This window comes from Athalia rosae, chromosome 1, assembly GCF_917208135.1.
Source record: "Athalia rosae chromosome 1, iyAthRosa1.1, whole genome shotgun sequence".
NCBI classification, from domain to species: Eukaryota; Metazoa; Arthropoda; class Insecta; order Hymenoptera; family Athaliidae; genus Athalia; species Athalia rosae.
Window position 1 is genome coordinate 31249599 of NC_064026.1, and position 26101 is coordinate 31275699.

Consider the following 26101-nt stretch of genomic DNA (forward strand, 5'->3'; position numbering starts at 1 on the left):
GGAATGAACTCGTCCTTTGAGATCGAAGCACTTATAGCCAGAACCCCCTTTTGTCGGCATTTTACTCGACAATGAAAACGAATTATCATAGCTGCCCCTCTCTTCTCATTCCGTTTTTCTGTATTCTCTTTCCCGAGGCACCCTTATGTACTCTGCACCCCGCACGCACCTCCCCCCCCCGACTACTTTCAACGGCAAATATAATGGCGCGGAATTTCCAAGGGATGAAATTTGTTTTTCAATAGAATTTCAACCCCGTTCAATGATACGATATCAATTGAGAATTTTTCCACGTTTATTATCCAATGTGTACGTAAGTGAAATATACGTGTGAGCTGTCGCATCTTTGATTCGAATAACCTATTCCCGTATCGATTTAACGAATTTCATTATTTTTAAACAAATAATAATATCGTCGAAGCTTGATGTTTCCCCATTAATTATGCATTATTTCGCATCTACTCGAATATTGCGCTGAACCGGCGGACGATTCCGGAGCAGCTACACACTTTGATGGATATATCGACGTTGTTTTGTTACGCCCTGGGGCGCGATAACTTACTCATGGAAAAACTGGCCGGGCATTTGTCCGGTTAACGTTGAACATGAATTCGAGAACTGTCCGCTACCGCCCCTGTGACTCTATGATTTCACGGTTATTCCACCATGTTATTGCACATACCGGGTGGTGCCTTATTCCACTAATTTCATCCGTCGAGCGACGAAAAACTCGATTCTTGCCCGTGAATAAAATAAATTTCCCCCAGATTCGAGTTGTGTATTTTTTCAACAAAAATCGCCGTCCGAACGTACGAGTTGAACGAACGCGAAAGACGCGACGAACGAGTATAGTTGCAGGCAGCGATGCCTTTAAAAAGGTACGTCGTTTCCTGGACGAGAAGACAAAAGGAAAAAGATGTACGCGCGTTTGTGTCTGGAACAACTATAGCTTATGTTCCCTGGTTTGAATAGGGGAGCGTTTTTTATTCTTATGATATAACGAGTGCTCATGAATCGAGGCAGCGTTAATCCGAGACAACAAGCTTTTAACGTACCTGACGAACCAAACTCTGAATTGTACTGCACCGGCAAGTTCTCCATTTTGCAATGTAAATTGAAAAAGAAGCCCCATTAGAAATAATTTAAATGCATTGCTTTCCAACGAGTAAAAAATACGCTCAAAGGTAGGCGTGTGACTACACGCCTACCCGCACCTATACTTTGTACAAAAATGAGAATGAGAGTACATAAGAAAGATAAAAAAAAATAAAAAAAACAAGGACCCTTCAAGTGCTACGAACATTACGTACGTAAACTTCTTATCAAAAGATGCTGCGACTGCAGCATTTAGCATATGAAAACAAAAAATTTCGGTAATTTTTTTTTTTTGCTCGAAAATGAAAACTGATGTAATTTTAGTTACTTGGTCAAATGCACGACGAATACACTTCTTCGGGTGGTGTTCGCCTCGTTCATTGATTCTTTTTTTTACGTATGTATATATTTTTTTTTCGGTTTGTTTTTTTTCAACCATTCTCAGCGGAATTCTCTCGTACATCTCACTCCGCTCTTCAGTTTTGCTGTTTATTATAACATCTCGCGTACCTTTAACCGCATTATCATTTTTATCTACTCCGGCTGCGGTGTACCATAGAAAATTCAAGCACATCGCAGCAGCTAATGATTATCCCGGCAGAATTAAAATAATAAAAATGTATTTTATTTCTCATTCGTTATTCTCTGTTCGACGGAATAAAATACTTACACCCGTGTACGACCAATTCCAGAGTGACAATTTCCAGCTGTGCATATAGCGAGCGAGTTAGTTTAATTCCCGTAGTAGCCAGTTCCAGGAACTGGTTGTACAGGTTGCAAACACGACCGTCTGAACAGTTCCCGAGAACGTTGCTAGATTTTGCTTGTTTTCCCAGAGAGAGAGAAGTACCTTCAACCCCGTTATACAGTTATACAGACCCTATAGTACCCTTGGAATAGAAACGGTGCTGATTACGTTTCGGATTGCCGGTAAATTGTACAGTAGGCGGATGAGGATATGAATTTTTGATCGAGCTCAAAGAAGATGATTGAAAATGGATGTGTACGTGTAAAAAAATTTAAAAGTAACAAACGCGGGTATATAATACACATATTTCGTAATATCTATATTGTGCTCAGGGTTCACGGCTATTACTGTTCATTTTATTTAAATATAATTCAAGCACGGAAGAATCCTAATTATACATTGTAATTAGCCGGGGAAGGTAAAGAGGGGAAAGAACGCAAGAAAAAAAAAAAAGAAGAGATTATATTTTTTTTTTTTCATCGCTGGGAGATATACCCCATCAATTATTCTTCGCACCGTGCGCGGCGTCGACGGAAGGCAACGAGGGAGAAAATCTCTCAAGATTCAATTACCTAGAGGTCCCTTGGCACGCGGTTGTATCCAGTAACAAGTAGAGTACAGGCGCCAGCGTATACAAAATTCAAATATTCGAAATCAATGCAAATCGAAAATCGCCCCGAAAATTATGCGACGAAAGAAAAATTGCTGGAATCGCGACGACCGCGTGATAAAATTTCGCAAGGCGAAGGGTCTCGCGCGCCGTCTCGAGGGAAGGAGAAAATAAGATAGTCTCATAGAAATAAAGATTTTTTCCTCCCTCAAAAGAGGGGGCTTATGAGTCGGCTTAAACGCAATGACGATAAAATACTCGTCAAAACAAAGACTTTTCTCTTGATCCTAACCTGACCTAATCTCTCGGCGCGGAAGCATCTTGAGAGCTGGCTAAAGAGACGGTCGATCTCCTCTCGGTCTCTTCTCCGTTTCCTTTTCCTTTTCTTTTTCCTCCTCCTCCTTTTTTTTTTTTTTTTCTACGGTTTGGTTTTCTTCGCGTTATTCCGAAATCGCCAACCCGCTACTTTTCCGCCTCAACCTTCTCATCTTCATCCTCACCCCGAGTCCCTCTGTCTACGTCGTCTTCGCAGTCGTTGTCCTCGGGAGTCGCATCGGATCACGTCGGATTACTCCCGAGGAGCCTAATCAACCAGATTGCCTGCAATTTGCCGCCCTTATCTCCCCCTCCAGCCACCCCTCGCTACCTTCGCTCCCTTCAGGTTCCATTTTGAATCCCGAAAAGGGTACCGAAAGAAAAACGAACGCCCAACGACTCGACGTCGAAAGAGAATAGGAAGCTCCGTCGTTACTTCCATTCCCCTTTTCCCCTTTTACTCTTTTTGTTTTTTTTATTTAATCATTTTCCCGCTACTCACCGCTGAAGAACCCATCTTATTTAACGGACACGAGTCTGCTACGAGCCCACAAAATTAGTTGACACAAAAAATTAGTATCGCGAAAAAGGATTACCTGAAAAACCATGCGGGACAACGCGAGTGGTAAAACGGTCGATCCGATCGTTTCAAACAATGTAATGGACAAATTGTGGATTGACCACGTTCGTACGTACGTACACACGAAAATAATCGATGAAATTATTAAGTAGAGTTTTTAATTTGTTAGAGATTCAACTCACCCACGGTGTTACTGGCGAAATTTAGATCCTTACCTAAAACAAACAATGAAACGTGATTAGAGTTTAATCCGGTGACTTTATCTCGATCTTCTTAGGTATACCTATACAGAGATCAGATGTGAAGTACATTCACACGGAAGGAATCGTCGGGGCTTGAAATATTAGCTCTCCTAAGAGAGTGGGCGAGAGGTGAATGAGGAGAAAGGAAATAGGGCGAAGGTGCGCGGAGGGGGGGGGGGGAGGGGGGGCAGGGTCGCTCTTTTCATTTAGTTGAGTACAGATATTTATCAGGTGTTGAGGGGTTGCCGTCGGAGCGGCCATCCCTTTGAGTTTTACAATTTTAGGATAAGTTTATCTCAGATCGTTGCAACCTCGTGGAACGTCAAAGTTTCCATTGAATTTAAAAGTTTTTCCACTGTCAACCTCCGACGCGGAGCTACGAAGGGGTAGACCGTGCAGGATGTATATCGGAGGGGGAGGGGGAAGGGGGCGATGCGGCGCCCGGAGTTTTCCTCAATATGATTGATTAGAATTTCTCCTCCATTCAACCAAATTTACCTACTGCAGGAATTTCCGCAGTTTCTAGGTAACGGGGGACCGCCGAGTTGTCTTCAAATTTCGTCATCCTCGTTAGCGTGTTTCGTATCGTCATTTTTTTTTATCTCATCGCATGAGGACGTCAGTAATGACTTTCTCCGAATCTCGACGAAGAGGACTGAAATCCGATGTTTCTTTTCCAAAATCAGTTCGCCCGTTGGCGAATACACGTATTACGCGTGCGGATATACGCCGAGGGGGTAAACGGAACAAAGGAAGGCCGTCTGTTTCCATCTCAATAAGAGTTTCGGTGCCATGTGTTTCGATTAAACTTCCGTTTTGACCAGAACTTGGTATTACAACCACTGCAGAAGTCCGGCCGAGTCGGTGGTACGGGTACAGTGCGGCATTACGTTTATGGCCGTCCCGGATCCCACGGTGCAGGTATAGTTATACGGTGCAGAAACAAGGCGAAACCCGGAGAGCCGAAGGTGGTAGGTACGATAAATGGGAGGATTTACCTTACATCCTTTGTGGAAAGGGTTTCGGACCCTCGCGCGGGGGTGAAGCTGCAAGGACATCGTCCGCAAGCCCCGCCTGCCACTCTGCCGGCTATCCCGGCACGATGTCCGCGTTATACCGCGTCGCGACGCCGCCCTCAAAATGTACCTAGGTACGTATACATATATATAGATATATATATATATATACGTATACACACACGTACACGCGAAGATAATGGCCGATGCTTTTTCCAACCCTTTTTTTTTTCCCCTATTTTTTATTTCAACTCGCGTATAAACGCGGCAAAAGATGTCGGGGCGAAAACGGAGGCGGGGGACGCGGCTCGTGTATTTCGAGGCTCATAAGGTGGGTGTAATCTCTGGGCATAATAAACTGTATTCTATTTATCTCTTTTTCACTTCTTTCCGCCTGTCCCGCACGCCTCGAAAATGGGTGGGTCGGGGTCGCGTAGTTATACGTGGAAAATGTATGTACGAGGGACGGGCGCGAGGTGTGAAACTAAAATTGTGAAAAGGAACGGTTCGTCGGAGGACGCGATATTAAATGGGTGGCCATGTGTCGCGCGCGGCGAGTGTAAAAGGGAAAATCCTTCGGTTATGTTAGCTGCATTCCGGCTCCTTTTCCCACCATCGGACGTCCACGTGTGTTGGTACGACACACAGCTGTGTACGTGTTGTACACCTACTCGCTTTAATGCACTTTGGGGAGAAGAAACTTTTCCGCAGCCCAACGAAAGAATCTCGCCGAGTGCAACTTACGTAACGTGATATATTATTTCTGACACCGTTACGGTTCATCACGACGGCACTTATTTGATAAAATTGATACTTCGGCGAAATCAATCTTTACACACCTCAGAAATCACGTGTGGTTACCACGTGTCGACATACCCACCGCAGCTGCGGTACCGCGATTTCGATAATTAGGATTTGCCATCGGAAAAATTTCGTCGTTACTTATTACGAGGTTTGTGAAAATTGAAATAAAAAAAAAAAATCACAGCTAATACTGTTACGCTGATTATTCTTTCATTTCTCCTGCAAAGTTTACACGTCTACCGTATATTTCACTGATTCGAAATGGGGACAATAAAGTTTCAGCGATCTCTTTTTTTTTTTTTTTTTTTTTTCACCGGCAACTGGTACAGCCAGCTGGTATGTAAAGCCAATCTCATTCTCCCCTCGTACCGTTATACGAACTGACTAGAAAAAATGAACAAAATTCGTTCGTCGGGCGGACTATATTCCATATATTTCACGTATATATATATACACACACGTTACTTTTTGTACGATGACGGTGTCCCTCGGCAGTAGTTCACCGAGCTATAGAATCCACGATGAAAACGAGTGGAAAACTAATTCCCTGCACAGTTCGATCATTTTTCCGTTCCGTTGCAGCGGCAGCTGTATATATACATATACGTACATACGTATAATACACGGGAGAAGAAGAGTGTGAGGTGGTAGATTATATGATAAGGGTTGAAAATCGTTCGCCCCCTTTTCCCCGCACAGGTACATACGTACGTACGTACGTACGTGAATGTATAGCGTGCGCTCGTCGTCCGTCGGAGAAAGTTGTAATTTGCGAGTGCCAAAACGACGCGAGAGTCCGAGATCACGAGATTAAATTTTTATCCGACAAAAGTTTGGAAAGGGATTGAAAAAGGCGGGGTATGGAATTGTCCGGCTTCCGTACGTGGACGCGGGTCAACTCCGATAATTTCCTGGATCTCGGGGGGGCAGCTGGGCGTACCGAATCGGAGTTAGTTACCTTCGATTGCGTATGATCGAGGGAATAAATTTTATCCCCGGTGGTTTAGCCTCCCATCGAGTCAGCGGAAGACGTATTTGAAAGGAAAACGATATGAGAGAAAAAAGGGAAGAATGAAACGAAACGAGAGAATGAAAAAAATAAAATGAGGAGGAAGAGAACCGGCGCATCCATCCGTATCGAGGAAAAGACGTCATCCCTATAAAAAAAAAAAGGTTGAAGCGACGCACGGATTTTCTCGGATAACATTTCTTTCTGAAAATAATTGAAACGATTTTTCCCGCTTATCGTACGCCGGAATAATTCCAAAAAGAAAAAAAACCGTGATATGATTTTTCGCCGAATGTCGATTGCGAACGTACGAACATTACGTTGATATTTTACAACCCGGCTGTAGAAAGATATAAGTACAATGTACGTACGTACGTAATATTTCACATAAATGAGAGTCGAACATTGCCGAGCTACTTCTGGCCCTGCAGATTTAAAGTGTTCGGTTTACGAGGGCTAACCAAACTAAATGGCCTCGCGAACGGCATGAAAAGCGAAAAGCATTCAAACGTTTTACGGCCTCGTGTAGCGCCCGCGATTCGGACGATTTCACCGGTATCGCGATACGCGTGTTCCACGTGCACCTCCACCGACTGAAGTTATAGGTATTTCGACACTCGCCCGCGTCGCGTCGCGGGAGAGGGAAAAGATGGGAGAAATATAGTTATAATTCTTCGTTTTGTTTCCTTTTTTTTTTTTTTTTTCGTCCACATAAATTTTTCACACCGCATTTCTCGTTATTCGTCATATCGTATCGCGACGCCGTCCGGAAACGCTTCCGACGCGGCTCGGAAATAAAAAAAAAAAAAAGCGAAAAGCGAGAGTCGCGAGCGGGCAGCAGATTCCTCCGGTCGATTTTTTCGTCACGGCGTTCGAAAAATCGACGGACACGTCCGAAAGTTTACGTCGGTCCAGCCAAATTATGAGGATATCTCCGAATTCGGTAGTGTTCGGTAAGACGGCGTGTAAGTAAATTTCTACCGGGGAATAGAATTTCACGGTATGGCTGACAAAGTAGAATTTCCCGAGGTATATTATACGTATATACAGCAAGTGGTACACACGAACGTGTAAGGGTGTTGGCCGCATATAAACTACGAAGGCGAGACGTGGCGATGTGGTAAATGGTCCGAACGGAAGTCTGAGGGATGGCGTCTTTTATTCCACCGTAATTCTCACCTTTTTTCAGAGAATTTGTATCCCTTGAATTCAACCCATATATTCATACCGGCGTATCATGATTATTATTATTATTATTATTATTATTATTATTACCTCCATTATTCTCCTTAACCATTGTCCAACTGCGGCGGCGGCGGCGGCGGCGGCGCGCCTGGGTTTCCAGCATCCGGAATGACGTTAGTAATTCTTTTATCGACTACTCCCTCAAAGTTCACCGTTACATGTACGTACGTGTACGTGTATACATATATATATATATATATATATATATATATATATATATATATATATAGACCGGCACGTGCACGCGTCCGTAGACCGCCACTCTACACACACGTACGTAACACTCGGAACTTCTTCTCCCTCGCGTAGCCCCGAAGGCAGAAGGCGAAAGCTTTGGAAGGAATTGCGAAGCACGCAACCGAACGCGAACAGAAATCCTGCGTTCGACTTGCCGTGATTTAACGCCCCGCGAATGTCGGCCATTGAAACATTTCTTCTCTCGTATACCTATAGCGCTCCTCGAAACTACCTCTTCCCACCCCTCTTGCTCTTTCTCTTATTCTCGCTACCTGATCTCCAAATTTAAGACTACCCCAACGCTCTCGCACAAATGTATTAAGCAACTCCCGCCCTCGCTCCGTGCAACGAGTCGGAGGGATCGGTCCGCGTCGAAATAATCGTGGGAAATAATCGCGGTAAGAATTTGTCACGGTGTGCGCGCGACGCGCGGCAAGGGTAGTTGCAAAAGTTTTTACCAACTCATTGAAAAATAATAAGAATGGACCAAAAATCTTATCTCAAGTTGATAAAAATTTCATATAAGATAAACCCTGCGACGCGCGGATCTCGCTCGCGTCATTCTATATAGATATATGTGTGTGTGTACCTAACTTGAAAACTTTTTCTCGTTCCAACTGAAGGTTGTGTCGCTTTTTTTCGCTCTCTCTCCTTTCTTTTTTTCTCGCTTCTTCATATCACGAGTTTAGCGCGGATGTATAACGTAATATCCGAGCATCAGGGTGAAATTTTATGAGGGCAATTTTTAATCGTCAACTTTGAATGTACGGCGGCGCGGTTCTCTCAACTTTGGTGAGAAATGAAGAGAGAACGAGAAAAAAAGGAGCGCGCGGTAGTCGGTGAAAATAATTGGCGAGATTTCCGCGAAGATTTATTCGAATATTTTTTTGAAAACTACTTTCATTCGGTCGTAACGTCTTAGCGATATTAGCGCATACTCGCGTATTCACTTTATTCCTCGCGGCGCGTGAAGCCAGTTCCGGCGGTTTCACCGCGTCCAGGTATTGCACCTGCAGGTACGAAACCCCCGCGGTATATCTCTCCACACTTTCCAAGCCGTTTTCCAATAATAAAACTTTTCCACCGCGATAGCGAACTTTAATCTACCAAGCCTTGTAGGAAAATTATACCTACCTACGTGATCCTCGCGTCTGCATTGCAACTATCCTTTTATGCAATATTAGCTACGTCTATCGGTGTATACCTGTGTACAGTTTCACGTGCACATCCTCCCGACGCTCTGTACTATATTAATATGTATACATGTATTACCTTTGGAATATTATCTGCCATATATATATACGTGATATGTGGCATCGCGCGCGCGGCGGCTTTGAGATACTAATATCGGAGGAAAATCTTGTATCTATATACCGCGCGTATACCGTGCGTGAAAAGATGCACGTGTATAAGATACGTAAGGACGTACGCGAAGAGATGAAAAATAAATACACGTATCAATTTGGCTGAAGGATTTTCATGAGTTTCGTATCGGAAACGGATGTCGAAACCACCGGTCGACCGTGTGTGTATAACTTACCTACCCTACCTACCAGTGTACACGCGTAGACGGTCGGTGTAGTTTATTCGATGACTGCGGGGAGTTCGCGGGCAATGAAAAATGGAAAACTGAAACCTTCGGCGTACAGCGGAAACGAACGAATTGATCGTACAAACAAGATTTTCTCGTGATGCGCGGTCCGCGGATATGTAAAACATAAATAAATTTGTATACAATTCCGGGCTAGACTCGCGCCTTGAGGGGGGGCGGCGCAACTTTTCCAATATTCATGCGTTGCAGGATGGTAATGACGTCGGTAACGTTGGAATACCGAAGGGAGAATTCCCCGGCGCGGTATCCGAACGGAATGACTGCATCCGATCGTAATCGCCCCCGAGGAACGAGTACAGGCGGATCATAGGATGAGAAAATTCTACCGCCCTCGTCCACCCTGACGTTCCTTACTTCGCTCTCGTTTAAAATACCCCGTTCCGATTTTATGATACCCTTTAGCTTTACAGCTCGTCGTCTTCCTTCCTCATACAATCGCCTCCGATAATTAAGGTAAAAAAGTTTATTACTCTTATTCTACCCTCCGTTTATACTTCTTTACTACGATTTCTAAAAAAAGCTTCGTTAGTTTAATCCTCCGCTCGTTTATCCCGTAACATTTTATGCAATTTACTTGTACCATAGATTACGAATATGGCGCCGATATTTGTTTCATTTGTTGAACTTTGAATTTACGCGATATAAATTTTATTCGATAGACTTGAAAATAAACGCAATAAAATAACACGTGTGTGCGTAGATATTTTCGAGTGTGTGATTTATTGAAAAATCTATCGCTTTGCGATGAACACCCGGTAGAAGCGATGAAAAAATTTGAACAAATTGAATAAATTCAGCTCAATTTTAGCTAGCTACTGTATCCCCGTATGTATTAGCCAAGCGAGCAACATTTATTGGATTTGTTTCTTTGGTTTTTTTTCACTTCTTCCTTTTTTCGTTTTCGGAAATCAACAATGACCGATGAAAATCAATTTCCCAAACTTTTTTTTTTCACGGCATGTGAAAATTTTACCATACCTACAATTTTTTGTTTTCTATTCGTTGTATTGTGAAAAATAATTGATGGCCGGGCGTTCGTCCACACGCTTCAAAACAGCGCGATCAACATTACCTGGAAAATTCCAAATGAAACGTTGAGAACAACCGGACTAAAAATTGACAAAGCTGGCGCTGGTTGTACGGAAAATTTTTCAACCTTCGATCGAACGCGCGACGTGAAAAAACAAATCCGTGCACCGCAGTTCAGGCGTGTGTAACGCGGTGATGAATACGAATGGCCGGTTCATATCAGCGGCACACGAGCTAATTGGTCGACTCCATTTTTCCGTCGTCAGTTTCTAACGCAATGGCCGCACCAAACCCCCCGCACGTTACACCGCCTCCGAACACGCGTGCGGATATTTGCGTATGTACCTGTACGGTATGTACGTACGTTATGTGGTGCACGGTACGTCAGCGTAGAACAATATAAATGCGCGAACGTCAGTTTACGCACAATAGAGATTGCTACCGGTTGAGTAAAGGCGAACGTGTTCGCTATTCCGTGATGTGAAAATTCCGTACAACAATCAAGAGCTTGTCGTATAGTCGTGTAAAATGCACAGTTGATCGCTAATGATAATTATCACGATCGAGCGGTTATCGGAAAAAATCGTCGTTTAATTTTTACGCCGAAACGACCGAGGATCGGTGCAGAATCGGTTGCTTTTTGCACAGCTGTTAATTTTGTTTGAACGCATTCAATTAACGGACAAAGTACGAGTCCGTCGAACCGTGACGCTCGCAAACATAAATCCGGCATCCGTACGCCTGCATAATTCACATCCGGATGTGCGGAGGCCGCGAAAGGATCATTTTCCGGTCGCCCTATGTCCGAAATTAACGCGAGCGAATGTCGTCCTCCGTTTTTTATTCGCAAAAAAAAGAAAAAAAAAAAACACCCGGGCGGGTGGTCTGTCGAGCACCGGATATGACGATCAGCCCAGTTACCGCACTCGTGCTCCTGCATCCTTTTGTTTTTCAACAAACAATGCCGTTGTTTTTTTTGGCCTCTCCAAAGTCGAACGCGCGACGTAGTACCGCGCGCGACATCTGGTCTGACCACAGCTCTACCTGCTCTACTTGCGGCTTCTCGATTCGCAAAATTTTTACAACTGCGACGCGTTGTTCGCGGCTCTCGATTCCGCGTCAAAAAGTTTTCGGCTCGGAAATCTTCGCGTTCTCCCCCCTTTCTCCGCCTCTTCTTCTCTGTTCGATTTTTCACAATTCTGCGGAGATAAGAAGAAAAAAAATAGAAAAAAAGAATAAAAACTAAAGGTGAATAAATACAGCGCGAATAAAAGAATCCTCGCTGTGACGAAGAAAATAACGACGAAGTGGGAGGGAACCGCGAAGTAAAAATCGTAACGGTAATTCGGGACCCTAATCGCGGAGGTATTTTGTCCCCTACTGAATTATAAAGTCCTTGGGAAAATTATCATTTGAATGCGGTACGCCCGGGCGCGCGCGCGCTCCCGTAATAAACTGGAAGCTGCCGCGAAAGCTGCAGAGGTCCTTGTCGTTTCTTAGTACATAAGTATACATCTAGCTATACGTATACAGCTAATGCTTAAATATGTATACGCGTTACACTCCCAAGGCGTCGGGGATTTCACGCTTTTCGGTGAAACAACTCCTCGATAAGAGTTGTCAATTTTTACGAGGTGTAATAATTAGTTTAGCGGAAAATCTCAGCGTCGAGTTTACATCACCATTTCATTCGACACTTCGGATCTCTTTTTCTTTTTTTTTTTTTTTTATTTCCAAATACGATGCAGTCGATGTGTTAAGGGTGAAGCGACGCTGTGCATTCCGCTTGGTATTCTCGAATGGGAGTATGAAAAATGGGTATAAAAACTACGGCGAAATCCGTTACTTCGGGTTTAATAATCTGGCATTTTAATAAGCTCTTGCAGCAGTTTCGCTGTTCTTATATTATGGGGGTTGAGAGAGAGAGAGAGAGAGGGAGAGAGGGATGCGCGATGTAACCTACAGTCTCGGCTTATTAAAATCCCGTAATATATCCCGTGTATATATATATATACGTACACGTGTATGTGTATGTATATGTGCCAGTACATGACTACAATAATGTAACAAAAGCATCTGTATGTATATTTTCCATATAACTAAGGTATGTAATTCTTTTCAATCTTTAAATTTCACAGAGTGGAATTTAAGAGCGCGCTGTAATACGCAATTAACTTCAACAATTATTTTAGCTCTCCGGTGGAAAAATATGGCCGGAATATACGTTTCAACCTGTTGGTAGATTCTGCGGCGCGAGTATGTCATCTCACATTTAGCGTACCTACGTATACTATACGTACACGTAGCATATATTTACCTAATTACTTCGAGTCTAGTTACACCGAATGCGGTCGACTTAAGGATAATCCGACGTAAGCTGCTGAATTTGCATTGTAAAGTGAACGCGTTTTATTATTACATGTACGAATATATATACATACGTTCGATGTGACGCACTCTGCGGCGCGTCCTTAGGACGTTTTTTTTCCCCAATTTTTTTCCATTTTCAAAGAACCCCTTTCTACCCCACACACACCTGTCGAAGTTCGAGGAACGTTCTCAGGAACCGACGAAGAGAATCGCGAGACATTCGCGGGGGACTGAGAACCCCGGCGCTTGAAATAGATTTGGAAACTAGCTGCAAACAGTCGTTTTGAAATCCCACCCAGTTTACGTATGGGAACAACTCGGCACACCTATGCACTATGGGGTGGAGCGAAGTGCGAGTGCGAGCAGGTATGACGCTAGTTCTTAAGTGACTCCATTATTACGGACGAATATATCGCGCCGGAGGGAACGCGGTCCAAGTCCTTCGCCTTGGTACGACCAACGCGTACTTATTGTTAGCTGTTCTACATATTTCACATACAGCTATATCCGTGCAGTGTCACGACGCCTCCCTCGTGCGCTAAAATTAACGTCCGTTCTGCAGGGGTTGTGAAAAAAATATACGACGTCGATCGACAGTCGCACGATTTTTTATGGTTTGAAATTTTTCACTCCGTTGACATCGTAATGAGAATGTAGTTTAGTGCGATAGGACGTGTATCGGGATAGAAATCGCCCGCCCTACCGTCGCGTTTATGAAGATAATTGATAGTGCGTGAACACAATTTCAACGATATCTCAATTATAACCATAACGATTGATGTTGCGGCCGCGGTAATCAGCGCCAGAGATAATGAAAAAGTCTCGTCGTTACAATTGATGATTTACATAATTTACGTTCGTATACGCGGAGCTGAATTGGCTTACGTTTCTTACCTAGCGTCGATCGAAACCAATTACGGTTTTACGAAGATAATAGACCCGAAGATTTTTACGGCACATCGATATCCTCGTCCGCAATTGAATCGCGGCGAATCGAGTATGGAATCAAATGATACCGCAGCTGTTTATCCTTCTTCTGATTAGTATCGCAAGTTTTCCATAAGTTTTTTTCCTTTCGTCGTTTTTTCTTTGTTGTATTTCTAGGACGTTTTCATCCAGTAGATCTAATTTCGTTCGTACACACGCGTATGTGATAGAGCCGACTGAAATCACAGAGATATCAAACCTGTACATACGTAGTTAGATATTTTGAATAATCCGTAGAGAAAGAAAAGTAGGAAGAGCGATTTTTACTCGGAAAAATTTCCCTATACCAACACACGAGTATTACCTACAGGTATACAGATACCGTGAAGCTAGCGGTTGGTTTACAAGGGTGTATGATATATACGCGGGAAAGGGGGGAGGAAAAAGAGACGCGCTCCTACAGATGAGAGGCTTTAAGATTATTTTTTTAATATCCCGGGGAAAAGATACGCCGGTTGAATAGAACTACGGGATACGTATATAGGTACTGCGAGAGTTTCACTGTAGAAAATCAGCGGCGCGGATCGATGCCGGGGGGGGGGGGGTTGGTATATATTACGGGATGAAATTAATTTAGAAAAAGAAAACAGACGATATTGGTTGATTTGAATATCGCAGGCGATATCGACTATCATTGGGCCATCCGCGCCAATCCTGAATTATAATAGGGCCCCCCCAACGGATTCCGGCGGGACCAGCCAACCCCCGCGCCTCGTCTTCGGCTTCGCCTCCTCCGCCGCCGCGGTGAAAGAACACCGATAATATTCTTCCAGACGAGTAATTTTATTCCTGCTGTCTGCGAGATATATATTAATTTTTCCCGCGCTACTTATCTTGCTTTTTTATTCCAGCCCTCCGACCCCCTTCCCGAACCACCCCGTCCCCCCTTCGACTTTTGGGAACCGCGTTTGGCTCGTTCGAAGTGCGAATAATACGTATGATGAATAGGGCTGTACATGCGGAGGGCAATAAATTACACCGACCATAATGGCAACTGATTGGCTTTGATGATATTTTTGAAACTGTGCAGAATTTTGAATGAAAATTATATAAAATTGAATAAACTCCTCCTCGTACCCTTCAACGTCTTCTTGATTCGGCTTCAATGCGATTCAGATTATACAAAAAAGGGAGGAAAACCGCAGCGGAAAAAAGGTTGAAATAAAATTCGACCGCGAGATAAAGGCGAAGATTTCTTTTCCTCGTTTTTCCAATCGAGCTTCTTTTCTATCAACAACATTCCTTTGCAATAATTCGCGAAAGTGGTCATTGCGGTGCGGGGGTGATAAACGCTCAATTTCCCGCATCGCGGTACACGCTGTGGGCGTTTTTTTTTCTCTGAATATACGCTCCTAATTTTTCTGCAGCAAACGCGTGAATACGAGGTACGAACGGATGCAGGCGGCCGGGGATGCGCGTAAATATACCTACCCATATATGTATATATCTATATCTGTATGTGTATATTTAATACGGAACCTCCCAGCCATATTCAATGTGTATATTATACGAAACTACCCACAATTCTTTCGCTTGCCGCGCTACCCGAACCCACCCCCGGAGGCTCAACCGTGGCCGCGGTACGGCGGCGAGAGGATCCTGCGGGCAACGTGGCCTAATTAATGCTTTCCAAATGAGAGGAGAATTGAACGTTCCGCCAAATGAACGAGGCATTTACCGACGATATTCAAGTGCCATTTACATCGGAGAAAAGTTTATGCCTCGCTTTTTCAAGTGGCCCGCGCCCACGCACATCACATTCGCGTATCCCGCCGATCCGCCTTACGTCCATACGTAGACGTACACGAAAATCGATCCGCGAGGACACGCGCTGTGACATTGGAAAAAAATTAATTCCTTCTTAACCTTCTTCACCTTCTTCACTTTTACTTTCAGTATTCGTTGCGCTATCGTCGGTCTCTACCGTATAGCGTAATGGCAGCCGAAAATTCACGCGGAGACAGCAGACGAGTAGGTGCGTATAAAAAGTTCAATCATCCTTTTGCGAACAAACATATGCAACAGCCACGACGTACCATTAATTATTCTCAAACACGAAACATCAACAGAAATCGTTCAATTTTTTTACAATTAGCTAAAAGGTAGGTAATATCGATCACGACGTAGCGGCGCGAGATTAATGGTTGTGTCAGCATTTAACTGTAACATCAAATATGCGATACGGGTGGGAGAATCGCGTACCGAAATCGATGGTGAAAAAACCATTATTTGTTTTTTACCAAATTTTGTCACGATCTCCGTACCGGTACTACGCCTCGTCCGTCGCGTGACTGATGAAAAAACGAGTCACGAAAGAATACGGCGAGAAGAAAATTTCACCCTCTCGACTATATGTAGAAAGTTTTCACCCGAACGATGAAATTATTGTAATTAATCGAAACACACACACGCGCACACAGATATCGAGTGTGCGTGCGAGGAACGAGCCACCCCGCATGGAATTTCATACTATGCGGAGTCTATCGTGGCCCGCGTAGTGGTATACGTTTATCGTAGGTGTATCTATGTCAATCATGTAGGATAGGGAGGGAAGGCTAAAGCTCGTAACTTTACCGTGCGCATGAAAAGTTATTCGGTCAGTGGCAAATAGGCCCCTCGTCGCCGATGACAAATGACGAACGCCAAAGTTCAAACTAGGGACTAACAAGTTGGCAGTTACGTAAGCGTGTACGATATGTGATACACGAATACAATACGGAGAGAGGGGGATGATGCAGAGTCCGAGGATCGATTGGTAAAAGGACTTTGAAACGGGTGCAGAAATCGGGTGTGCGTATACAGATAAGATCCCGCACATCGGAGGGGTTTGAAATCCGGAAGTATAATTCGTGAGTAGGAAAGTTTTCGAATGATTACGGAATTGTTTAACGGCGGGGCGAAGGTGGTCGAGGGGGGGATTAGGGAATGCGCGATGCAATCGAGTCCCACGGTTTGTAGGGGGGATCGGTGCGTTGGTAGTAGGTTGTAGTATAGTAGGTAGTAGGCAATGCGGTCGAGTAAGTCTACCGAAGCACTTATTCAGTGAAGGTATTAATGGGAAAAGTTCCGAGTTTTATCTTTTAAACGGTTTGCAACACTACTAATTTTCTAACTTTCAACATTACTCGTGTATACCCCCTATTAACTTATATATGTATACATATTCTTACGACCCGCGAAACCCGCGCCCTCCGCAAGCTATTCGAAAAAATATTGCTTCGGGACGAAAATCGACGAGGAAAAAGAGAATAAATTTAACGAAAAAATTGACTTCTCTTCGACTCCTTCGATTCAATCATCTAGGTGCATAATCAATGGCGATAAACGCGTTCGCGAGAACCGCGAGTGATAACCACGTAGACACGTATATATACAGATATATAAATTGGAAGGAAGGGCCGCGCTCCGCGTAGCTTTTCGCACGGAGTGAGAGATTAATTAAAGGTTATTGAGGGTAAGCGGCAAACAAGACCGAGATAAGTTTAATTAAGTAACGTTTCACGGTTTCCCCAAAGTCCTGTTCTCTCTCATCCTCGCTTTTATTTTTTCCGTTTTATTTTATTTTTATTTTTATTTTATTCTTTTTTTCTCCTCGAAGGGAGGGGGCCGCTCATTCATTTCTTTTTCTCTCCCCTCACCTCCCTTCTCTTTTTTTTTTCCTTCTTATTTCACTCTCCATCAACGCGCTGTTTCCCTCGTTTATCAACCTTTTTCTCTCGACTCCGAAAAGCTCGAACCTCGACACGAAAACGAGCTAACCTGAAGCCAAACTTTAAAGCGGTTCGAGATACACATCGGATGGAAGGAGAGAGAGAAACGTGTAGAAATATCTAGGTAAAGCAAATAATGTATGCATACGTGCTCTACGCACGTTTATATGTATATGTATACGTATACCGTAAATGTATACGTATATATATATACATATTATGCACATGAATACAAGTATACGGAAATTCGCACCCGACAACTTACCCCCGCTCACCTTCTATTTACCTACCCCTTTAAGCACCTTGTATTAGACTTTATAATAGATGGGACACGGACGCGAACCGGGCAGAGTGTTCGCATACACCTATGTAGGTATGTACCGCTCGCGTCTTGCGTATAAATGTTAATAATACGTTGAGCCTGATATGTGCATAACGGGGACCAAAATCTCGGTGCATTGTGGACCAGAATTTATACGCCGTGCCGTAGATAACGTTGTTGTTATTATCGTTGTTGTTATCATAGCTTCGCGAAGGGCTTGGAGCGACTCGTCTATTACCTCTCCCCAAATTACCTATCCGAACAGTTTTTTTGTTCGGTTCTCCAAAATCGAAAAGGCGAGAGAGAAAAAATCGGTAAATGCCTGGCGGTGGTTTTTTTACTTTTTAATTCCGATTCGATCGCGAGACATCCGACCGATTTCGCGTCCCGATCGCGGAGATGCAGACGGCTGGGCACCCCGAAATCGCTCGAGCCAGCCACTTAAAATTTAATATAAAATCTATTTAATCGTGTTATAAAGGTTCTCTCGTCGCATCGGAGCGTACCACTTTTAATCCGTCAGTTAAGTTTAACCGACCGTTAAGTTTTAACCCCTGCAGTGAACGCGCGAGCGCCCAACAGCTCGTCCTTTTACCCCCCTCCGTTGGCTCTCCGCTGCCATAGGTAACGTAGCAGTTTTGCCTCTGCAGGTTTCTGCCTTACGTACATATTCTTGAAAAACTAAATCGAGTCAGTGGATTAAAATGTATCAGATTCATCTCCACTGCTCGGAGCTTTTGGGGATTAAAAGAAGCGTAACATCGCGCGCCCTGCAGCGCGTAATTTCCTTGCGCATAGAATTTATTCATTTACAGTGACGTCGCTCGTCGGTCGGTCACGTGCCTGCGATATTCGACGAATATTGTTATATTTATTTTATGTATTTCATATTTTTTCTACGCTCGCGTTGAGCAATTTTACAAGGGATCAAAAAATTGCGATAAAAGAACATCGGAATTAGCTCAAATTTTGTGTGTAAAAAAAAACTTGAGAAGATGGGAAATAAAAAATTCGTATAAATCCTTAACGTGATTCGAAATTCTTTAGTTGGTTAAATTCGGTATTCGTGCCGCGCATAACGAGAGGATATACACGTATAACTCGGACGGGTGGCGAAGCGAAGCGACGACGCGACGCTCCTCCGTACGGTGGCTGCGTTAGACCCCGGAAAAGTAAAAAAAAAAAAAAGAAAGGTAGATTAACCCCCCTTGTCTACCGAGCGTTTCGGGGGGCGCCTTTGTCCGAGTTGAGCACTCTGTCGCGACACCCTGTTTTTGTCCGCGGCGACCCCGCAGCGTCCTTTTTTCCCCTTTTTCTTCCTCGTCCCGTATATTCCATTCCCTGTTCCTCCTTTCGCTCTTATCGTCGTACGCGTGGGTATACACATATCGTATAAACGTACATAGGTACATACGTATATATAAAGATGGCTATACGGGGAACGCGGGCGCTAACCTTGTCGCCGACCCGTGGTGACCCGCCAGCCCTACGTCTCTCGAAAACGGGAAGTCAAATCCCGCGAGAGAAGGTGCGGAAACGCTTCTAAGCTCGGCCCTCGAAATATTCCAGCTTCCAGCTCGGGCTTCGGGGTTGAAAACCGAAAAAATCTATGCGTTACGTCGCGGGAGAGGCACACCTAGTTTTTGTCAATAGTTGATGCGGCAATAGAAATCTGATTAGATCCAATTAGGTCTCGAAACGCGAAGCTCGTCGCAAAAATGATTCTCGAGGCGAATCAATCATCGGCACGTATATATATATGCGAGTGACCCTCGTTGCGTACCCCGTGGGGCTCTGAAACGAAGGTCCGAGATGGGTGGCGAAACGTCTAGTTTGTCAAATTCATGGAAGGGTATTATAATACACGACCGAGGCGATACGGCAAAGTGTGGATATTGGGGTAGAAAGAGCCGTCGGTAATTGGTGGTACCAGACGTGAGGGTTAAAGGCGTTTTCGACCGTTGGGCGGTCGACGTTGGGACGCCTAAGTGGAACACATCGAGTACTAAGTAGCGAAATACTATTCGTTGAGGTCAGCCCCGCGGTCCCGGCCGCCATTACCATCCCACCCCTAAATAATTCTCTTACCCATTTTAAACTAGAACCCGCCACGCGGAACATCAGCCGCGTTCGTGTCGGGCGAAAACAAAATCCTCGCCACGTGTAATAACGTGGCCTACGGCAAAGCCGAAAATCGAACAAAGAGAAACGAAAGAACCGAGCAATATTTTCTCGCTAATGAGGAAAACTGAATGAACATCACATCCGTACCGGCGAATAATTTCAGAGATAATTTCGTTCGGGGCGTTATACCCGTGAAATATGATAGACGATGGTCTATCGAATGTTATAGTTGATTAATAATGTATAATACATAACGTGACCAGGGTAACTATACAGCTGGTAGTTTCCAGCATCCGCCATTATCTCGGTATAAGCTAGTACCGGTACCCCTTCTGTACCGTACCGCGTCGATATACCGCTTCGATTACATCGCGGAATGATGTTATAGTTACATACCCGTGCAACGACTATAGACACCCGGGCGCTCTCTATAGCGTCGTCGCATTATAATGTGAAACCGTTTAATGGCATAAATTCATTAATGGAAACAAATTGCTCGCGATGTATAATTGGGCCCCCGTATATAATATACGCCCAGCGGTGGCCGCATCCTTCGTTGTTGCAGGACATCGAGAGGGTAATTCGTTCGTCGAAAATATCTCCAATTAATCCCGGAGTACTTCGGGTGTACAGGTACGAACGCTGGTATACCTATACTACGCGTACACCTGTGCGTTTATATATATACGCGTGGAGTGTAGGGTAGCGCGCGTCGAACACACGGAGGAACAAAACAGGGCCGGACGGACGACAACCGATAAATCTGCGCGTTGACTGAACGCGAAAGGTCCGAACGAAACGACGCATTCAACCTCCGCGATCGACGCCCACCGCCCGGGGCTGAAAAATTCAACCGGAAAAATAACGAAACTAAAAATTAAGTAACTTCGTTCCGGAGGGGGGGAAAAAAAAAAAAAAAACACGACAGAAATCGGATTACGGACGATAAATAAAAGAGAACTATTATCGACAGAAGATGGATGAAAATAAAAAAGATATATCGTTTTACAGCTCGTTGAACGCTGTCAGAATTTTAACGGTTCGTAGAGAAATTTAACGTACGAACGTACGGATGTGTATAAAAAACATCTGAAAAACATTTTCTTCCAATTAGCCAATTTGACGTTCGATTCCGAAATGAGGAAAAAAAAAAAAGAAACTTAAGAAGAGGGAATTGAAAATTTACCGAAGGTATAAAGCCCTTCAAGAGGAGGTTGCAGATGCGAATCCCACGTTTCCGCGCTATTATATTCGAGGTGAAGCATGACCTGGTCCGGTAGCGATTGGGCTTCGGTTTACATCGAGTGGACAATCGGGTGTATATGTTGCGCCGGCTTAAGTTCCTCTCTCTGAACCGCGGGGCGTAGGTAGGTACATAATGGAGAGGGTTATGCGTTATCGTTACAGTCGCAGAGACGACCGGCATTAATATCGCGGTCATAATTACTAAATCGAGGTAGGTAACTGGATTACAACACTTGTCGTCGGTCGAATCACCCGCTACGTTGCGCGTTCGTTCTTTTAAAAGTCTTAATTATTTTCAGACGCTACGACGAAGACTCGCTCCTCGCGATTTTTATTTTCTTCGCTTTTTCTCTTTCGGATTACCGTGCGAATTCCCTTCGGAACGTACAGTTTCCGGAATGCGTTGATCGTCACGCCGCGTACACGTGCGCCGGAAAATGTGAGGAGAAAAGCTTTTCAAAAGCGTGTACGTCAAGCCCATTAAATCGCAGTTCAAAGGTCAGCGGTATTCTCGTTCGCGTACATTCGAAATGAGGATCCTTTTATTTCAACGTCGACGGGCGGGTTCTTTCATCGCGATCGCGTTGGTCAAAAGTTGTCGTTCCCGGAGGATGGACGGATGCCTGGGCAAATATCGGTGTACATTACGTTACAGTCGTTACTTGGTTTCGTTTTTTTCTTTTTCTCCATGTTCTTATTTTCTCTTTGCGTCGCGTTATTTGTAACCAACGTTGGTGTTTTAGGCGAGGGTCGTCATCGCTCAAAGTACACGTTGAGAGGCGACGCGAGGACTCCGTTACAAAGAGAGCCCGGGATTGTATACCCTGCAGTGATTCGACCCGAAGGGCGCCGAGCGGAGGGTAGGAAGGACGGGAGGGGGGGGGGGGGTGAAAAAAAAGGGAATTAACGCAACAACCGAGTAGCGTTTGGCAGAGAGGAAGTTTTCGGAGCGAGGGCTTAAGAGATAGGAAAACAAAAGAGGGAAAAGCTGCTAGGGAGAGAAAAGAGAGGCTCTCCCCTTAGTTTTTTGTTCTTCGCGAGACGGTTTAAACGGCGATCGAAGATTTTCCGGAATCCAATCGAAGCGGTCTGAATAATTAATGGTCGCTAATAAATCCGGTTCGCAGAAATTTGTGGGCATATATGAATGGGCGCGCGAGTTCATGTATGGGTGCGTTTGGATTGAACGTGCAAAAAAAAAACGTTATAAGAGAAATGTGGCGCCATAGAAATTGCAGTAGGAGAAAACGGAAGGTGTTGGAGATGGTGGAAAGAGAAAGAGGAATAACGCGGGGCGGAATACGTACATCGAAGAAACAGTGACTAAGGTCGAACCCTCGTTCAAATAGCCCTTCAAATAAATCTCTGCTCGGGTCTCCGAGGGGCCATGTCTCAGTCACACTACTTGACTACCGGCGCCGGCTCCTCCGCCCTTAGCTCCCCTCGCTCCCCTCCCACCCCTTTTTCTCCCTCTCCCATTCTCAGCTCTCACCTACTCCACCTTTCTCGTATCTTCAGCGACCCGAACGCGTTAACTTAACGCGAGTTTAATCTACTAATTTAAACTTCAACTTACGCCTGACAAAGCGGTTCGATGTTTCTTGCGAATTAGACGAAAAAAAAAAAAGAACGAAATGAATCGAGTGCATAAAATTCTACTGGAAATTCTTCTTCGCATTTTTTCAACGGGACGGTTTCCCCCCTTCCCCCGTCCTTTCGTACTTCGCATCGCTGCTACATCCAACAACGATTATCGGTCAGCTGCAGCTCAATTAAACCTATAACACGAGGTGAAAATTTACGATCATTCGAATTCACCCCTCGGCTCAAGAGAGCTAAATTAGTTCGTGCCGAGGGGCGCGCAAATGCACGGGTTAAAACGAACCCGATGACAATCTTCTCCGAAAGTTTCCAGCGTATTTCCATCCGTCCCTCACCTACGGCCGAGGAGTGGCAATTTTATTACGTTATTTATTCCGCTTTATCGTGCTCGTAATACACGGGGCTCTCGGACCTTTACGACGACCGGAATCGTCTCCGGTAGAAATGTATCGGAAACGGCGCCACATGCCGCTCCGAACAAAGGCACCTACTCGCAGGTGTATGGCTCGCATAAACGGATCACGAGATTAATTTTAACGACGTTCTTTTACCCAAATTATGAGCCCGACTGGAATAAAAGTAGAGGAATCATTCGTCGGACGTGAATTGAGACGTAAAAAGAAAAAAGATTTTCCCCCGCAATACGAGACTCGGTCGACCGTAGAAACGAGAAGCAAGGTGGACAAACGGGGCGGTAGGTGGATAGGAGGAAGTCGTTCGGGGGAAGGGGGAACGGGGGGGTACGACGACTTTAATGAGCAAAGCCCAGGCCAAGACGACCACTACCCTTTGCGTGAGAACGGACGTTGACTGATGGTTGGGCCGAACCCCATCCCTTATGTATAGTACATGTTATGTGCCTACCCTATTTCCGATTCTCCCTTGAGTCAGTTTCTTGTTTCGGATAAAAATACACGCGCACATTTACCTTAATTTCATTGTTATCGTGGTACAAATGTGTGAGCGTTGTTGTATAGGTAGCGCAGTTGTACGGTGGTTGATGCCTTTTCTGGCTAGATTGTATCTTGGATTAGAATTTTAATTATATCGGCTCAATGCCGCGTTATATTCCGATGATTATAATCAGCGGATTCAACGAATAAACCAGTTTCTGCAACCACCCGCTTTGCCGTTTTTCAAGTTTTCAGTTTTTACATTTTATTTCTACCACCCGAATTCTCTACGTTTGGATACGGCGCCGCTTGCGTGTACTGCAGTTTAAAAATGTCTGCGAAATGTAAAACACGACCGGCTGCAGTTAACTTTCTTTCGAGCGATAAGACAGATGAGAGAACTAAGTGAATCAATAAGAAAAGAGAAAATAAAAAAAATAAGAAAAAAAAAAAAATACATAAAAACCTTTGAAGAGCAAAGACGTCTTTTGTAAAGAGTTGCGATGTACCTTACACAAAATCAGTATAAGTTAGAAAGACGCGGGCAGTCAAAGCTCAAAGAGAGAGCGGTTAAACTCTTTTATTTTTTATCGTACGTACACATTTATTTTTTATTTATACTTCCCCCGACCGCCCTCTTCTCCTCGTCCCATGGAATCGTGTTTTTTTTTTTTTTTTTTTTTTTCTGCTTTTTTTCATCCCTATACTACATCGCTTCCACGCCCCCGTCGTCGTCGTACGGTTCTCTGGCTTCCCATAAATTCAGGCGGTAGGTTTCCGTTTTTAGCTTTTTTTTTTTTTCTTTTTCATTTTTTTTTTTTCCTTTCGATTTTTTTCCCTTTTTGCAAAATGGGAGGGAATCGCGAGACGGGAGGCGCTCGCGCTACCTATTCTGCAGCTATATCCTCCGCCAGCTATTCGGTATAACTGAGGGTTCAGCTTTACCGCCTTGAAAGCAATTTCTTAGCTGAAACTCCGGTAGCTGCAGACGACGGCGAAGCTGCGACCGATGCCGAGTAGACCGCTCCGCTCCTCTGCCCGGTTATGCGCGAGAAGAACGAGAATTACCGTCGAAAGGTAGAAACGTTTCTGTCGTTTCTTTATTTTCTCAATCAGTTTTCGAACCGTTTTGATTCGATACAATTAATTTTCGTACGAAAAATTGTAAATTTCGCAAACGAAATGGAACGAATATCACTCACTGCATTCGAAGAACGAAGTTATTTGAATTTTTTTTGAAACACTGTGCCAACAAAAGAATACGACGATACGATAATCTTTCATTCCCCAATTTTAGCCGTTCAAGAGGTGCACCGCGTACCCGCATCACAATAGATAGTAGGGTGACTGATTGTGCGGAGACGTCGTCTGCTGCAGTGATAAATCATGGCATACGTATTGTAGTCTTACGGCTGAAGCACGCAGCAAGTGGGTAGAAAATGGAAGGACTTTCCTCTCACGTTTAAACGTTTCGCTATTCCAAACGGCAGGAGCGACAGACAAAAGCCTCCTGAATTTGCTGCAATTATCTCGCGCTTTGATTATATGCACATTGTACATGGTGTGTATACGTATATACCTGTACATATGTATGTATCTTTGTTTTAATTTCTCCGTCTCCCGACGTCACTTGTCGGGTCGTTCCGAGTCGAAGCTTTCGAGCGACGTGGCGGTCGGTCGATCCGTCGAATTTGGTTTTTTCTTTATTTCGTCCAACTGTTGCTTTTATTTTACCTTTTTTTTGTTTTTTGGTTTTTTTTGGTTTTATTTTTTCCACGTTACTCTCCGCACTAAATTCGAAAGCTCTTTGACGTATGGAAATTCCTGCCCCCCCCCCCCCCCCCCCCCCCCCCCCCGAAAGTGGCACTTTGAAGGATTCGAAATACCTATGCACGTGTGTCCCGAGCGGGGACCGCTGCTGCTTCTGTGCTGTTAGCGACGGTGGTGGTTCTCTTAAATGCTTTTACCGTCCTCTGCTAGACACTGCTTCTGATTTCGTTTAATTTGGCGTAAGAAGATTCGAGCGACCGTCGGCGCGAAACGTTCTTCGTTCCTTTGGATTTATATTCACTCGTCACCGCGCCACAAGGAACGCTCATCGCCGCAAAATCCATGGCACGAAATAAAATGGAATTTTTTTTTCGAACTCGCGTAGTTTTACGTGCAACGATAAATATTTGTCACCGGTACAAATACTACGCTTGTAACAATACGTAGCTGCGGGGCAGTAAACAAAGTTTAATGAAAACTATATCTCGATCAGATTTATTCCCATTTCACTACACTCGTGTATACGCACGTTATGC

At 44.4% G+C, this 26101-nt stretch overlaps 1 protein-coding gene across 10 annotated transcripts in view; it reads right to left on the bottom strand.

Moving 5' to 3' along the window:
- The window catches only part of LOC105684182 (agrin-like), a 237606-nt gene that overhangs the window by 103124 nt on the left and 108381 nt on the right, over window positions 1–26101 (bottom strand). For 6 of the 10 annotated variants that reach the window (XM_025746565.2, XM_048648848.1, XM_048648846.1 and 3 more), the window contains one exon: window positions 3531–3563. The exons of the other annotated variants lie outside the window; for them this stretch is intronic. In XM_025746565.2, coding sequence (XP_025602350.2) covers window positions 3531–3563 — 33 coding nt within the window. The remainder of the gene's footprint in view (window positions 1–3530; window positions 3564–26101) is intronic. 10 annotated transcript variants of the gene reach the window in all.